This window comes from Dipodomys merriami, unplaced genomic scaffold, assembly GCF_024711535.1.
Source record: "Dipodomys merriami isolate MVZ:Mamm:240054 unplaced genomic scaffold, mDipMer1.0.p SCAF_16, whole genome shotgun sequence".
In the NCBI taxonomy this organism is placed as follows: domain Eukaryota; kingdom Metazoa; phylum Chordata; class Mammalia; order Rodentia; family Heteromyidae; genus Dipodomys; species Dipodomys merriami.
In genome coordinates, this window is record NW_027202937.1 from 6,359,071 (window position 1) to 6,376,604 (window position 17,534).

Consider the following 17,534-nt stretch of genomic DNA (forward strand, 5'->3'; position numbering starts at 1 on the left):
GTGTGTGTACAGATTCAAACATCATAGTACTTAGGATTGACTTTATACCCTCAGTGAGCCCCGCCACTCTGCCTTCACTGTTGGTGGAGGATCTCTGCAAAGTGGCCTCCAGAGTAAGTGGGGGGTGGGCCGTTGGAAGAGGCGGGACATCCCTGCCCTCATCTGGAGCAGACGAACCTCCAGTGCCCCCAGGCTGCTCTGGAGCATGCCCTGCACTACATCTGGAGATGCATACATGAAACCAGAGGCCACTGGCTGCACAGGCCCTGCCCTGGGCCCGGACCGCATCCCCGGCAAGCCCGGCCCCATCTTCAAAGAACACGATTGAGATCTCCAGCTACTCCTCCAGGGCAGATGGTGGAAGCTGGCTGCATCCCTTTCTTTTGCTGAGATAAGAACTTTGAGGCATCTCGTAACCGTCTTTTGAGTGGACGCCAACACCATCTCCGGCCCTGAGCTCCCTGAGATATTTAGGATTTAACAATTCATGCTGTTGGCCGAGCTGAATTTTTTTTTCCTTAACGCTTACCTACTTCTTTCTATATGTTTGTTTGAGCTTTACGCAGATGGGCTTATTTGCTTCCTTCTCGGAATAATGTTTATAGAATATTATCACGTACCAGAATGGTGCTATCAATAAGCTCCTTAGCTTAATTAACCATATACAATAGCCAAAATGCCTAAGCTTCCGATGGAGCATGCTAATCTTTGTGATTATTATGATTACTCCAGTAGTCTGAATGAATATCCCGTTGGAAAAGAAATTGGGTCTCCTAGACCCAATATAATTTGGTCATTTTTTTATAAATGAGAGCATTCCTCAAAATGTGATTGTCACATACTGTCCTGATGATAAGGAAACAGCTGTCTCGAAAACCCAGACTGCTACCTGGTGTTTCCATCCCGAGCTGAAGTGCTCATCAATTATCAGGCACGTGGGGTACGCCCTCACCAAAGCAACAGGGCCAAAGGGACCAGGAGCTCTTGCAAAATCCCATGGGAGCAAACTGTCAACTTCCAATGACATTTTTTTCTTAAAAGTATTGATGATTTTTTTTTTAGAATGAGCTGAGTTATTCTCTCTGCATGGCATAATTATGTTATCAAAGATGAGGCTTAGCATACTGAATGGAAGAAGAGCCATGACTTCTGGGAAACTGAGATGTCATTTTGGAATGAAAAGGATTAAAAACTTTTGCCCGGCATGCACAGCACTCCTGGTCTCCCCATTTTCTTCTTCTCTGTTGGACTCTTCTGGAAACCAGCAAGAGTCAAAGGCTTCCCAGAACCTCCCCACACCCACCTGAGACCAAAGCTGAGCACCCCTCCGCGCCCAGTGCCTGCCACCAAGACTTGGCTTGGGACTGTCCCAGTCCAGCACGAGTGACGGTAACATCTCACCCATGAGTGGTGGGCCGGCGAGCAGGCGCCATTTTGCTTGGACATCTCAGTTTCCTCTTGAAGAGTGGCAGTGAGCTTTTAAATTTTAACTTCTTCTTGTGCGTATATACAAATCCACTTTCATATAAACCTTAAGTCATACAAGCTTATTAGAGCAAACCTCCTTTCTTTCCCATGCGTGGCCTTCACTTGGATCCATCCTCCACCCTTCCGGTCTGTCACCTCCCCACGGAGCTTTGCAGATCTCTCCCCACGGAGCTCTGTGCTCAGAGGCTCACAAAGATGCACACACAACACAGACAGAAGGCTCCGGCCAGTGTCTCGTTGACCAAACTTGGGGTTGTCTTTACCCTTTATCCTCTATTTCTTTGCTCCCTTTTTCCTCTTCTCTTTCCTTCCACTGAATTATCAAAATCTGGCATCCTCTCCCTGTAACACTCATCCCCTGCCTTTTTTCTGATCTTGTATTGCTTTGGCTGCCAGAGAACATATTCTTATTCTCCCAGAGTTTAAAAAAAAAAGTAAATATAACAAGATCTGTAGTTACTCAACACATATTCCTCTTCCCAACCCCATCCAAGGTCATCGCTTGTTTTAACTCCCCTCCATTTCTCACACCCTTCCCCTTCATCACCATCTTGTTAGGATTAACAATAGCTTGTTGTTATTATTATTACATATGGTTTTATTAGCTATATCTTCTTACTATTATGCACTTTCTCATAGTAGTTAAATATTTCAACTTAGATATCTTATTCATATTTTGTTTACCAGTGCTTCATCTCAAAACTTTCTCTATATGTACACGTTATATGCGTGCATACATGTACACATCTGTGTATAATACACATATATATGGATATATGTATACATACACACACACCCATGCATGCCTTCAGGAGGTTGTGACCAGACTAACCAGGACCAAGCATAAGAATAACCCCGTTGTCTGTGCTTCTACATCAATAAATGTCTCTATCTGCCTGTCCAGAAAATTACCTTCGCCTGTAACTCACTCATGTTTCAGCTATTGATTTTGCTCTCTTTTGTAGAACTAGATTTATTCCTATGTTTTGGCCCGTTGGTGGGCAGGCCCATTTTTACTTGACACACTTTTATTTCTCTAACTTGATTTATCTTTTGTGCTCATTCCTGTCTGGCTGACAGTCCCGCTAGGCCCCCAACCCAGCGTGAGCTGTCACAAAGACATTGTGGAGGGCCTCCCTCTCCACAGCCGCACTGGGGACAGAGCAGTCTCACTGTATGGCCAGTTTGCTGGGAGGCATACCCGCCCTCCTGGGGCTGGCGGCGGGCAGGACCAGATCATCCTCAAGCAGCAGTGAGGACAGGCCCCACCCCTCACAGCTCAGGCCATGAGCTAGGCCAGGCCCCCATTTTGCACCGTGCACCCTGAGTTACCTTCCTGCTTCTGAAACCTGGAAGATCAAGACCTGGGCCCAATTCGCTATTTTGCATTTCTGCCCTACTTCAGAAATGGGCCTCTGTGATCTAAGCAATGTCTTCTGATATTCCTCTTTATTGTAACCACCACGGCTATGGTGAGAAGCGACGGTTCTGGCCCCAAACAGATTTTTCAGATAATGAAATATAGATTAGCGAGGGGGCGATGAATCATCTTATTTTTAAGGCATTAAAGGATTTACCCACCTCCGTGGGTTAGAAATTCATCTAAGGATTACACACCTAATTTATTCCAGGTCCATTACTTTTATGAACAGCCTTAGGGCTCTAACCTTTTGATTATCACAGACCTTCTGTGTTAGTACAAAGAAACTGGCTTCCTGCGACACGGTTGAATCGACGCCGTGGATTCTGATCCGCTAAAACTCACATTTCACAGAGACCTCGGCAGGAACCAGCCGTCCATATATTCTCCCCACAGCCACCTTCTACTGCTTTTTGAGTTTCCCGGGATGCTGTCTTGGTCGGGCTGAACAGAGGACTGGATTCTTACCTGGGTTCAGAGCCCCTGGGGATTACCTAGGCACCCCCCCACCCCCACCCAGAGTGTAGTGTGAACACAACCCAATCTCCCCCATCGCACACCTGCCTGCCAGACATTGTCCCACATGAGTATCCACCTAACCTTCCTGCACCCATGTCCTTCCTGACAGCCCTGTTCAACAGGGACATCAGCCAGCCCTCCTCATCCCTGCCTTCACTGTTCTCCTTCAGTCTCACCTCTGGTAGAGATGTCGGTGTGTATGTGGGTTAGGGGGTGGCGGGGGGGTGGGGGGGAGGTGTATCATGCACGCACATGTGGACATTGCTCCTGGGCATTGGCGGGGGGCAGTTGTGGGGTCTGAACTCTGGGCCTGTGTACTGTCTCTGAGCTCTTCAGCTCAAGGCTAGCGCTCTACCACTTGAGCCACAGTACCACTTCCGGCTTTTTCTGCCGAGGTGGTGCTGAGAAATCGAACCCAGGGTCTCATGCATGCAAGGCAAGCGCTCTACTACTGAGCCACCTTCCCAGCCCCTCATATTTCTTATTCCTCCAACCATGACATTAAAACATCGTGCTGTCATTAAGTAGCCTAATCCAGCTAAGAAGTACCAGAGTTGGGATTTGAACTCAACTCCAGCTACCTCAAGATTTGTCATTTATTTTCTAGTACAATAAAAACAATAAAGGGGTTTGCTTCATCTCAGCCCTGGGGCCATGATTAAAGTGATAGAGAACCTGTCTAGCAAGCCTGAGGCCCTGAGTTCAAACCCCAGTAACCACCAAATCAAACTGCCGATCTCAGGCACAGCTCCTAAGAAGCAAAGCGCCACTGTGGATTGGATATGGAACCAAATGCGCTGCGGGATCATGTGGGGATTGCACCCCGATGGGCAGGGTGATAGTTTTTCTTCCCACTCTCCTGCCATTGTCATTTGCCATGAGGTGACTGAACCAAAGCAGTGACCTCTCCAGAACCCATGCCATCCCATTTGGATGTTCAGCTTTCAAAAACCATGGGCTACATTCAACCCCCTTTTCCTGCTAGAGTTAGCCTGCCTCTGGTGTTCCATTATAGTAATGAACAATAAACTTAACAACCAGGCATGATGGAGGAGGGTAGGGTTCAGCCTTTTGAGCTACAGCATACTGTCCCGTAGTCACTGATGCCTGTGCTATCCTAACATTCTTAGGCTAGAATGGGTTTCCTACTAGGTTACATATGAAACATAGCGCTCGGTATCCAGTAATCGAGAGATCCATGCCTTTGACTGGGTAGTGGCATACGCATCTATGATACGGCACCCGTACTCTACCAGCCACGGGGACAGCCTGCCGCGGCGTGCGAGGGAATCACCCGCGAGCGGCTCTCCTCTGGGCTGGCCAGGCAGTCCTCACACATCATGAGTGACCTCAAGCAATCGAGCAAGCGTGCAAAACCAAGCATGAGGTATAAGGGAGAACTGTTGCATCCCCAAGCTGAGCAGAGACATCCAAATTCCAGGTTTGCGTCCCCATGTGGGTAAGGCTTTTCCTGTGACGTGCACGGTAACAGAGAAAGCATGCCCTAGACGGTTCACGACTCCCACACGCCTGGTCAAGGTTGTTCTCAAGGCTACGAGTCTCCTCTGGAGCTCCCTCTCTGTCCCTCCTGCTACCCACTCCATCCAGTAATGAACTGGGCTGTCCCGACCCGCAGGACGTCAACGAGGGCAGTGAACCTAAGTTAGAAGGAATGAAGGGACAAGAGACACGAAGAATGACAGCAAGACAAGGGTTCTGATCAGGCTGCAAATTTTTATTTTTCACACAGGGGTATTTATATGCTTGGAATAAGGAAGCTTTTTCATTGGCCATAGCAGTGTAGGATGTTTACTTAGGGCAGGATGAGGGTCGGATTCTGTAAACTCAGCCTCAAGATGTTCCAGTGAGATAGTCAAGCCTATTATGTTGAGAGACTCAACTTTTGGCTCCTGACACTGGGCTAGAGGCATGGTTCAGGTGGTGGAGTACCTGCTCAGCAAGCCAGCCAGGCAAGCGCAAGAGCCTGATTCCAAGTATTGAGCCAGATGCTGATGGCTCACACCTTTAATCCGAGCTTACTCAGTAGGCTGAGATCTGAGGAATGCGGTTCAAAGCCAGCCCAAGGACTGGGAAGGTGGCTTAGTGGCAGAGTGCTTGCCTAGCATGCACAAAGCCCTGGGTTCAATTCCTCAGTAACACATAAGCCGAAAAAGCTGGAAGTGGTGCTGTGGCTCGGGTGGTAGCCTTGAGCAAAAGAAGCTCGGGGACAGTGCCCAGGCCCTGAGTTCAAGCCCTAGGACTGAGGAAAAAAAAAAAAAAGGTCAGGCCAAGCAGGAAAGTCCATGAGACTCTTATCTCCAATTAACCACCAAAAAGCTGCAAGTAGAGCTGTGGCTCACATAGTAGAGCACTAGAATTGAGCACTAGAATAGCCAGTGACCAGGCCCTGAATTCCATCATGAATACCAGCACAAACCACAAATAATAATAATAATAATAAGATGATGATGATGACGATGACGATGATGGTGGTGGTGGTGGTGGTGGTGGTGGTGGTGGTGGTAGTGGTGGTGTGGTGGTGGTGGTGGTGGTGGTGTGGTAACAAACTATAAAGGGGGGAGTGTTGTGATGTGCAGCCTATAATTGTGCCAGGTGCTGTCCTAAGTTACTAGAGGAAAAATTACTAATTACCCACAATCTCCTGTAGGAAGAGCCCTTCTCTTCCCACTCCCCTGCCCCCTTTCAGGTTAACCCCCAATTTGGATTCCCTGCTTCCCTCCCAGTCTGCCCCCTGCCTCAGGCTGGGCGGTCTCTGTTTCTGTCTCATCTCTTTTCCATACCTCCAGATGGGGATGTGGCCAAGGACCCAGGCCAAAACCAGCACACTTATCACTGTGGTCATGACAGCAGGCTGCCTGCTGGGTAGATTCTGTGAGCAACACCCCCTCACCCCACCCCCACCCGGCAGCTCCTTCCTTTGCCAAAACCTGGGGAGCCGCAAGATCCGGCAGATTGCAGCGGTGACTTATCTTCACGTGAAGAATGGCTCTGCTGGCAAACGCAGTCCTGCGCCCGCCGTGAGGCTATTTGTAGAAACGTATTTAGGCTATCTCAAAAGATTACCAGATGGTGGGAGACACTAGTGGGTTTGCCAAAATTGAGCATCACTAACTACACTTCACAACGACTTTCGTCAGCGGGGAACGTTAGAAAGACCCATCCCTTGTCCTGCAGGAATGTCTCGTTATTCTGAGCATCGGTTTTTGTACGTACAGAGTTGGTAGAATTCTCAGTCAGGCGGAGGGCCATGGAGAATCCTGCACCCTCTTGTGCCCAACAAGCTTCCTGGGCTTGGGAGGTGGGGGAAGAGTCTTTCTAATTAGCACAGAGAAAGCTAGGCTGGACACTGCTCGCTACTTCCAATGGCCAGGGTGAGACTGGGCGCACACTATCCAGGAGGTATGTGGTCAGCAAAGTCACTGTCCAGCGAGGACGCGATCCGCTGCCTGTCCCACAGGAGCTAGTCCCCAGCCAAGCTGGCTCCCAGGCACTTGTGAGGTGCACAGCACACCCAAAGAACAGGCAGGGCCCCAAAGCGTCACTGACTGGCTCTCTAGTCTGTCAAGACGAGAAAATCCTAGATGACCTGCTCTCAGAGGGAGACTCATTTCTATAATGGTGTGCCGCATTTGTTGCATTTGAAGTGTGTGTGTGTGTGTGTGTGTGTGTGTGTGTGTGTGTGTGTGTGTGCACACGCGCACGTACGTGTATGCTTGTTTTTAAAAATTCAGTTCAGCAGCTGGGCACCAGCAGCTCACACTCGTAATCAGGAGGCTGATAAATGAGGATAAGCCAGCCAAGCAGAAAACTGTTGAGACTTTTATCTCCAATTAATTGGTGAAAAGCTAGAAGTGGAGATGTGGCTCAAGTAGTAGAGCGCCAGACCTTCAACAGAAAAGGCCAAGTGAGTACAAGAGGCCCCTGAGTTCCAGGACCAGCACAAAATAAATAAATAAGGAGCACACAGGCAGGTGCCCCAGGGCCTCCCCCTGAACTATCGCATGCCTAGAGGCAATGGCCCCATTGCTGAAGGACTGTCAATGTGTTGAACTCAGGGCCCAGTGCTGACCCTGAACTCTTTTGGTCAAGGCTGGCACTCTACCACTTTGAGCCATAGCACCATTTCCAGTTACTGAGTAGTTAATTGGAGATTAGTCTACCCTGGCTGGCTTCCAACCACATCCTCAGCTCGCAGCCTCTTGAGTAGCCACAGGAGTGAGTCACCTGGGCACATGCAGGACTAGTAATGTTTAACCCAGAGGGCAAGTCCAGCAGAGGAAATATGGTGGTCTCAGCTAGGGGAAGATCTCTCTGTGTGCCAGTGAGAGACCCTTTTCTATTGGCTGGCTTAAAGCACAAGGCAGCCAGTGACTGGACCACCAGGAAGCAGGCACCAGCAGTAACTCCCACCAGCTTCATCCACGGAGCAACCTGGCTATGTACAAGTCAAGAGACATGGCCTTTTAGTCCGTAGAGTGGATTCCTAAACTGGGTGGGAAGTGACCCTAAATCACCTCTGCCATTCTTCCCAGTGTAACACTGACCAAGTGTGGTGAATGACGAGAACTGCCACAACCACCCACTGCCTGCTCCTCTGTGCCTTTGGAGGTGTAGAACGGGCTGTGTGTGAGGAAAGCAACGCAGTGGGCCAGGGAGCAGGGAAGTTCCCACTCCTACCCAGAATCCCTCTGGGGCCTGCTCACATGGGACCCACCAGCAACACAGACAGCGCTGACATGTTAACAAGTGTGCTCAGCCCAGGGACGTAAACAAACCCCAGGGCTGCTGTTTGGCCCATGCTTCATGCGCGGAATAGTAGGATTTAGAGACTTAAGAGACAGAGGGTGGCCCGGAGGTCACTGCAACTCAAATCTTACCCGGAGCAAGAATTTCTCCCTCACAGCCCAACAGATGGTCGCCCAGCACTCGGGAAAGAGTCCCCTTCTGTGCGGAGACATTTAGTCCATCTTGAGACAACTTAATCCACCTTGAAACAGTACTTGTCAGGAACTGTTTGTTGGGGTTTTTTTCCCCTCAGCTGGGTCTGGTCGTGGGGCCTGAACTCTGGGCCTGGGCGCTGTCCCTCAGCTCTTCAGCTCAAGGCTAGCGCTCTACCACGTGAGCCACAGCACCACTTCCGGCTTTTTTCTTTTTGCTTATGTGGTGCTGAGGAATCGAACCCAGGGTCTCATGCATGCAAGGCACTGAGCCACCTTCCCAACCCCCAGCTGAGCCTTCTTTTGACTTGATTTCTGCCCACAGGAGTAAGACAAAAGCAATCTGTTCTCCCATTCACATGACAACCCTCAGATATCCAAAGACAGACATCTCTGGACCGGTCCTTCCTCCAAGTCCTTTCTTCTGGTCTCCATACCTCAGGTCACCCGAGATTATTCCTCACAGAGCATAACTTCAGCCCTGTCACCATCCAGTCACCATCTTCCAAATGTTTCTTCTGCTGGTATTTCTTACAAAGGAAGCTTCCAGGACAACTGTGATGTCACCACCGCAGAGTACCTTGGAACAATCACCTCCCCTGGCTCTACATCCTACAGTCTGATGAATACAACCTAAAATTCTTTGAGTTTCATACCTAATAATCCACGGTCAAAATGGTTGTCAGCTAGGGCTGGGAAGGTGGCTCAGTGGTAGAGCGCTTGCCTCGCATGCCTGAGGCCCTGGGTTCGATTCCTCAGCACCACATAAGCAAAAAGAAAAAAACCGGAAGTGGCTCTGTGGCTCAAGTGGTAGAGCACTAGCCTTGCGCTGAGGAGCTGAGGGACAGCGCCCAGGCCCACTACCAGACCCAAAAAAAGAAAAAAAAGAAAAAGAAAAAAATGGTTGTCAGCTAAACCCACCATATTGGATGCTTAGCATAGTTTTGTATAAGTTAAAGAAAGATGTGGATTTAAAGGGGGTTCCCTAGGGCATTAAAAGACTAAATGCTCTCTTTCCCTTCACTAAAATAATAAAACGTTAGATCTGGGAAGGTGGCTTAGGGGTAGAATACTTGCCTAGCATGCATGAAGCCCTGGGTTTGATTCCTCCGTACCACATAAACAGAAAAAGCCACAAGTAGAGCTGTGGCTCAAGTGGTAGAGTGCTAGCCTTGACCAAAAGAGGCTCAGGGACAGTGTCCAGATCCTGAGTTCAAACCCCAGGACTAAATAATAGTAACAACGATAATAATAATAATAGACTATTATGAGAGAGTAGGACCCTAGCCGAGTGGCCGATAACGGAACTCCAAGATGGCAGAAGGTGAGGGTGAACGGGTGTTTGCATTGATGTGCCGGGACACCCTCTGTCACCTCCCCTTCCACCACAACCCGGGGTCTGGCCTGGTGTCCGTCCTGGAGGCTGAGCCTGCTCTCGGCCCTCCTACTCTCTGCCTCGTTACGGTTTGGTTTTCAGTTCGCCACTGCTTCTAAAGGGAGCTCTCCCGCCAGTCCGCTGGAAACTCACTGGCACTTTTCCTCTGCCTTTCACAGGCCGTCTGAAGGAAGAAATCACCCAGCGGCATAAGCAGCAGGTCGCTCTGGGTGAGTACACAGCAGAGCCCACGGGGACCGGGCGACACTGGGACGAGCTGACCGGGTGGGAAGGCGCGGCCCAGGACCAGGGCCAGCCCGGCGCAGACGTCAGTGTGCTCCTCCTCTGGGGTCTCATTCTCCCACCTGGACATCGCCTGCAGCCAGCACAGGGTCTCCTGCCCCTCCAGCCGCGTCCTCCTCCTCCCGGCCCCTCCTACCCCACTCCTAACCTCAATCACGCTGTGTCTCAGCCACTCAGGGACCGCCTTCAGCCTTCTAGAGCCTCTGCTCACCAAACAACGTACCAACTGGCAATGGAAGAGCCACCTATCCCGTTATCCTCATCTGGGCCTTTGAGTGGGCGACATTTGGTGGCTTGCCTGTGGTCATGTGGCCTGTGCGGGCCGAGCAGGACTTGAACCCAGTTCTCCCTCAGTCCCAAGGAACCACCTGGGAGGACAGTGTGGCCTTCAGGAAGGTAGCTGGCGGCAGTTTCTGGGGAGCCCCACTTTCCTTCCTCTCCAGCTATCCAGGGCCAGCCACTTATGCTCCAGCCAGGGGCCAGCCTGGGATCCCCCCTGAGGCAGCCTGGGCCCAGGCATGGCCCACGGTCAGGGAGGGCAGCAGGAGGGAGGAGGCGCGTCACTGGGATGACCCATTCCACGCCAGCGACTGAGATTCTTTCCAAGGCTGATTCTTCCGTTGTGGTGATAATAAGGATGGTATGAAAGCAAATGTCCAGGCTCCCGTGTGCTGGCCTGGAGCCGAGAGGCCTCCAGGCCTGCCCTCCATTACCAGGCACCTCTCTGCAGCAAGGGGACCCTAACCCATGGAGCCAGTCCCAGGAGGGCAGCAGGGCCTTTGTTGGGAAGATGAGCAAGTTGAGCGCAGCCTGCGAGGCGTTCACCCTGGGCAGGTCACTGGGCGTGGAATCGCCCTGAGGGCTGCTGTCCAGCACTCTAGTCCTCATGATGCCGGCTTATTAGAGACAATGATGTGAAAATGCTGCCCACCTTCTGGGCAGGATTCGTCCCTCTGGAAAGCCATCTGCATGGCTCTCGGCCCCCTAGGCCTTCAGGAATCTCCATAGTGTTGTCCTTTGCAGTCCCGGGGCCTCAGCTCCTCCAGGCGTCTCTCTGGGGCCTTCCTCGGCAGGGGGCAGGGCCAGCAGGGCTCAGCTGGGCCTGGAGCGATCAACAGACTTCAAACACAGAGCATCTGGGCTAGAAGTCTAACTAAGGGCATTGGAAAATACCTCTTTGTTTTTAAAAGCATCCTATCCCAACTAGAGAGGGAGAGTTAACGTCTCCCAGCTGCCATTTTGAGATTAACTGCCAGGTTGTCGTCCAAACTCCTTAGGAGGTGGTCTGGAGTCTGGGGGTCCCCAGTGACCACATCGCCAACAGAGTCCTTTCTCACCAGAGCTCCTGCCAACATTGCAGATCGTTTACAGAGCCGTCTCCTGCCTCCATGCTCACCCTGCCGGCGCCAGTTTGGGCTGCGGGCTAGAGCAAGGGACTCCAGCAAGGCGAACTGTCCACCCAGCACACTGGGTCGCCTGGTGTCCTGCCATTTGGCCTTCAGATGGGGACATAGCAGTGACTAGGCTTGCAGGGCCCCTTTTAAGGTCTTCATCTTCGTCATACAGTCCTCTCCCGCTTTGTTTTTTCTCTTCTCTATCCCTTGTCTTTTGAGTGTCTGTACTAGGGCTTGAACTCAGGGCCTGAGTGCTGTCCCTTCACTTTTTGCACTCAAGGCTGGTATTCTACCACTTGAAGGGCTTGAACTCTGGGCCTAGACACTGTCCCTGAGCTCTTCAGCTCAAGGTGAATGCTCTACCACTTGAGCCACAGCACCACTTCTGGGCATCTGGTAGTTTATTGGAAATAAGTCTCGTGGACTTTCCTGCCCCAGCTGGCTTTAAACTGAAGACCTCAGATCTCAGCCTCCTGAGTAGCTAGGATTAGAAGCCTGAGCCAACAACACCCAGCTTTCTTTTTTTTTTTTTTTTTTTTTTCTTTGTCAGTCGTGGGGCCTGAACTCTGTGCCTGGGCACTGTCCCTCAGCTCTTCAGCTCAAGGCTAGCACTCTACCACTTGAGCCACAGTGCCATTTCCAGCTTTTTCTGCTTATGTGGTGCTGAAGAATCAAACCCAGGACATCATGTAGGCAACACAAGCACTCTACCACTGAGCCACCTTCCCAGCCCCTTTCTTTCCTCTTTTATTTCCCCTTTTACCTGCATGTTTCTAGGTTTCCACCGAGGTGTTGATGGAGTGTGTAAGGCGGTGGGGAGGATGGACAGGTCTTATCAGGAGACGTGTATCCATACATTCGGCATTAGCACATGACTCTGGAGGAGAAGGAAGTATGTATAAAGGCAGCCCCCTCTCCCAGCAGAGCACAGCTTCAGCTGTGATGTGAGAGGCACCATTTGGAAGAGATCACAGAGCTGATGATGGGATGATATACCCGGGGGATTGGGGGGGGAGGGAATGGAGGGGTGCTGGAGCTGACTCATTCCATAGCGTGAGAGCCAACTGGTAACGTTTCAGGAATTTGGGGAGCTGTTATTAAACACAGTTGATGCTGAAAATCAAGTTATGTAAGCTCACAATTATATTTTAAAAACATAGTAACAAATACTTAAAATCCACCACTTGCTAGCTAATCTTCTATTTTACTATTACCCGTGTGATTGTACTTACCTACCATAGCTGCACAGTGGGGATACTACATGGGAGTGAACTTCTGTACATCTCTCCCCAAGTCCACGTGCAGCCGCATCACACTGGTAGCCTTAAATCAGCCATGGCGGGAGGATTTACACCAAGGAGATAGGCAAACGTAAATCTAACCCTCCTTGTTCTTGTTGTTGTTTGCAGAGACAAGCTGTAAACACTTGTCCCTACCCCCCTGGCATAAAGACCAGGCCAGCTGTGTGGAAGGTGGGGTGCACGCATGTGTGCACACACCTCCTTAAGAGGTTTTTTAAACCACTCCCCCTTTCCAGACTAAATGAACATCCCAAATGGAACTCTGTTTACCACCTGCCCAAAGTCTATCAGGAAACCTAACAATCTCTGAGCTTTAGTCCTCCTGAAAAACCAGTAGACAGGGAGACTAATGCGGACAGAAACGAGGTGGGAGAAGCCCTGGGCTCTGCTTGTGCACCCCTCAACATGGAAGCCACAACCCTCTAGGAGAAACATCTGCCAGACACCCACAACTCCCCAGGGGGCTGAGATCTGAGCATCGTGCCTCAAAGCCAGCCCAGGCAGGAAAGGTGGTAAGACTCTTATCTCTAACCACCAAAAAGCTAGAAGTGGAGCTGTGGCTCAAGTGGTAGAGTGCTAGCCTTGCGTAAAAAAAACGCTCAGGGACAGTGGTGCCCAGGCTCTGAGTTCAAGCCCCAGTATGAGAGACAGAGACAGAGATGTATTAATGATCACTTATAAAAGCATTATCGCTGGGCACCTGTGGCTCACACCTGTAATCCTAACTACTCAGGAAGCTGAGCTCTGAGGATCACAGTTCAAAGCCCACCCAGGCAGAAAAGTCCCTATGAGACTCTTATCTCCAATTAACCACTCAAAAACCGGAAGGAGAGTTGTGGCTCAAAGTGGTCGAGCACTAGCCTTGAGCAAAAGAGCTCAGGGACAGCACCTAGGTCTCCCTTCAACTGACAAAAAGGACATCATCAACAAAACAGAAGTTACTGGTGGACTCGGAGGAGGCCTGAGCCCACGCACCGTTTAGGAATAACGAAGCAGCATCAAGAGGGCAGTAGTGGTGTGCTGGGCTGAATCCACAGTGAGGCTGGCGCGCTGTCGGCCTGGCTGTCCTCAACAGCGTACGACTGCAGATGGGGCAGATGGGGCCGTCAGCCAACGTCCCTGGAGAATGTTTACAGTATTCCAGGCATGGTTCTAAGTTCTGGTTTTTGTTGCTGTTCTTGAATGCCCCCAAATACCTCAAGAGGCAGACACTAGCATTGCCTCTGCCCTGTAGCTAAGGCCCAGACAGTTTAAGTAAACCTGCCTAGCTTTGCTCGGCTCGGGGTGCAAAGCCAGACAACCTGGCTGCTCCATGCTCTGCCCAGCTGCCCCCCTGCCCTGGGCCTCTGCCCAGCATCCTGGAGTCCACTCGGGCATGGATTCAGCGCCTACCCTCAGAGAATTCCTATTCTCACCAGGATGAGATGCCACAAACAAGAAAAATATCTCTCCGTTCAATTTTTAGTCTCAGAAACATGTATGCATCCATCTACCATCTTCTTCCCGTGACAGCCACAAAACCAACTCAGCATGACCCACTCCAGAAAACCTTCCCTGGCGTCTGTTCCCAAGTGTGCTCTTCCTCCCAGCCCCATGCACCGCTGAGCCCACCAGCCTTGTCCTGTAATTATTCAGGTCCACCCATTCTCCACACTAAAAGCAGTCATATTCATCCTTCTATCCCCAGCAACCAGTGCCAACAGTAAACATGCCAAATCAATGGGCAAATGAGTCCTTCCCCAGGTGACCTCCAGACTCAGCCCTCTTGCAAAAGTACAATGAGACATTTGAACATAAAATAAGTCCATTTAAGAGAAGTAGAAGGAGTAAGTGCTTTTGGACCCCACAGCTGAGCAAATTACACACAGGCAATAAATTTGTCTAGCTGTGGAGGAAAAAGAGGGGCGACCCAGCGTTACAGCAGGAAGCATGCTAACTAATTTCTCTGCAGAAATAGAATTTCTTCCTGGAACTAAACACAAGTCAGAATTTATGGTGTGGATCCTTGTATAAAGGACACTGAGTGACAGAATGAAGGATGCTCTCCACTGCGGTTTTACAAAAGATACCAAAATGTTGCTCAACCAGATGATCCCTGCATCGACCTTCCACAAAAGCAGGAGGCCTGACATGAAGGCATAACTCACCCAAAGTGTTTATGCGAGCAGCCAAGATAATACAATCCAGGTACTCCGCTCTTTGATGGTCACAGCGAGCAGGAATGAGACTGGAGCGTCCTGGCCCAGGAATGCGGACCCTGGCCTCTCTCCTTCCCCCTCCCTCCCTCCTGTCCTCCCTCCTTCCCTCTCTCATTCTCTCTCTCTCTCTCTCTGTCTCAAATATTTAATCAAAGGCTGTATCTCCCTTCAGTTCACTATCAAAACTCTAAGGCGAACCTGTGGTTGACACTTAAAATATACATCACACTGCCAACAGCATGGGAACCCGGTCAGGTGGGAGGGACAGCCCTCCCCCCACCACCCCCCACCCCAGCTCAACACCAGGGCCTCAGGCTCGGGCAGATCCTGGAAGAAAAGGCCTGTTTCAGAAGCTCAGCGTTTGAAAAGGGAATCTGTTGGGTAGTTGGTAGTGAGAGAGTTTATGTGAATGTGGTGGGGGGGGGGGGGTCAGCCCATGGTATGGAATTGTATTATGTCCACCATGTGAAGAAATCTCGGGAGTAGAGTGTTGCTCCAAAGAAAGAACACTGCTGAAGGACGTGGAGAGAACGGAGCCATTTCTGGAACTCCCAACCTCTCCAGTGCTGTCCTTGGGGAGAAACAGGAGCTTTGCTGCATTTCCTTCTTGAAGGATGACGTCAAAGCAGAAAGATGCTTAGCACGTGTGCATCTAGTTGTAGTGCCCGATGGACATGGGGGGGGGCGGGGTGGTCTATCCGTGCCATTTTGTCTCAGGCCAGGAAATGATTCCACGATGTTTCAGGGATGTGAATCATAAAGAACAGGCAGCATGCGCCGGCCGGGGGTCAGGACAGGGGATTGGGGGCAGGGGCAGTACCAATCCTGGAAGGTTGGATCAAGGTGGGGAAATGGCAGCACTGGCAAACAAGGAGACCTGGGTGAGAGGGGCATCCTTCATACCCCACCCTGGGCTTCCTTCATCTCTGGTGGTCTATAGTAATCCCCAGCACTCACTGGAACCATTGGATCCTAAAGTAGATCCTCATCTCAAAGAAACAGGTAAAGACTGACCTGGAGTGAAATCCACATCCCAGTCCAATGCTGGACCCCCCCCTCCCACCCCTCCTCCCCCGTGTTTGTGTCAGGACCATTTTTACTTAAAGGTGAAAATAGAACTCCTGTCACCTCCAGGCAGGCTGCAGGGCAGCTGCTCATGGCCTTCGGGTGGGGGGCTAAGCTCCGGCCAGGGCCCTCACAGATTCCCCACCAATCCTGAGAGGAAAGGGAGGGGCCTTCCCCACCCCAGGGGAAACAGCAGACCCCCCAACCCAATTGCTCATTAGCACCCAACAGCACAACAAAAACAGGTCATTTTAATTAACACGATTAGTATTAGCGACTGCACAAAGGGGTTTTCGTTACGATATTTCCAGACAGGCACATAATATTCTTTGATCCAATTTATCCCCTCTGGTACTGTCTTATCTCCCTTCCCCTTCCTCTTTGTTTTTTCAGATGTAATGTTAGTGTTATTATTAAGGTGTTGCACAGAGAGGTTGCCATTTCATGATTCAGGTAATGAGGATATTTCTTTTCTTACTTTTTTTTCTTTTCTTTTTGCCAGTCATGGGGCATGAACTCTGGGCCTGGGTGCTGTCCCTCAGCTCTTCAGCTCAAGGCTAGCGCTCTACCAGAGCACCACTTCCAGGGAAAATGAACTGAAGAGCTGAGGGACAGCACCCAGGCCCAGAGTTCAAGCCCCACAACCGACAAAAAAAAAAAAAAAAAATGCTGGGCGCCAGTAGCTCACGCCTCTAATCCTAGCTACTCAGGAGGCTGAGATCTGAGGATTGTGGTTCAAAGCCAGCCAGGGAAGGAAACTCTGTGAGACTATTATCTCCAATAAACCACTCAGAAAAACAGGAAGTGGTGCTGTAGCTCAAGTGGTAGAGCGCTTGCCTTGAGCTGAAGAGCTGAGGGACAGCAGCAGGCCCAGAGTTTAAGCCCTATGACCAAAAACAAACAAACAAACAAACAAACAAAACATAGTTTCTTGGCAACGAGGCTTACTGTACATTTTGGCTTCTGTCACACAAGTGTGCTGGTATTTCTAGTGTAATGACTTAGATTCCTTCAGATGCCTACCCAGGGATGATGCAACAGAGTCATCTGCTCATTCTGTGTTTAGTGAGGAGCTTTTATACGGATATCCATAGTGGCTGTACTAATTTACATTCCCACCAGCATCATATAAAGGTTTCCTTCCCCGCCCCCTCCACATCTTCACCAACATCTGTTCTTTGTTTACTTGATAGTTGCCATTTTCACTGAGGTGTGATGGAACCTCAGTACCATTTTGATTTGCAATTCCTTTAGGGTTAAGGATGTTGAACATTTCTTAATACATGTATTAGCCTTTTGTGCTTCTTTCAGAACTACACAACTCACTTGCCCGTTTGTTAATTGGATTACTTGTTCTTTTGGTGTTTGATTTTTTTTTTGAACGCTTTATGTATTCTAGATATTAATCCCTCATCTGATGAGTAGCTGGCAAAGTTTTTCTTCTATTCTGTGGCTGTCTCTTCATTCTTGTTATTAGTCCCTTTGAGGTTCAGAAGCTTTTTTTAATTTGGTA

The 17,534-nt window shown here is 50.1% G+C and overlaps 1 protein-coding gene across 4 annotated transcripts in view; it reads left to right on the forward strand.

Moving 5' to 3' along the window:
* Positions 1–17,534, forward strand: part of Kif6 (kinesin family member 6) — a 250,021-nt gene that overhangs the window by 217,293 nt on the left and 15,194 nt on the right. For all 4 annotated transcript variants that reach the window (XM_070023833.1, XM_070023834.1, XM_070023835.1 and 1 more), the window contains exon 16: positions 9,940–9,990. In XM_070023833.1, coding sequence (XP_069879934.1) covers positions 9,940–9,990 — 51 coding nt within the window. The remainder of the gene's footprint in view (positions 1–9,939; positions 9,991–17,534) is intronic.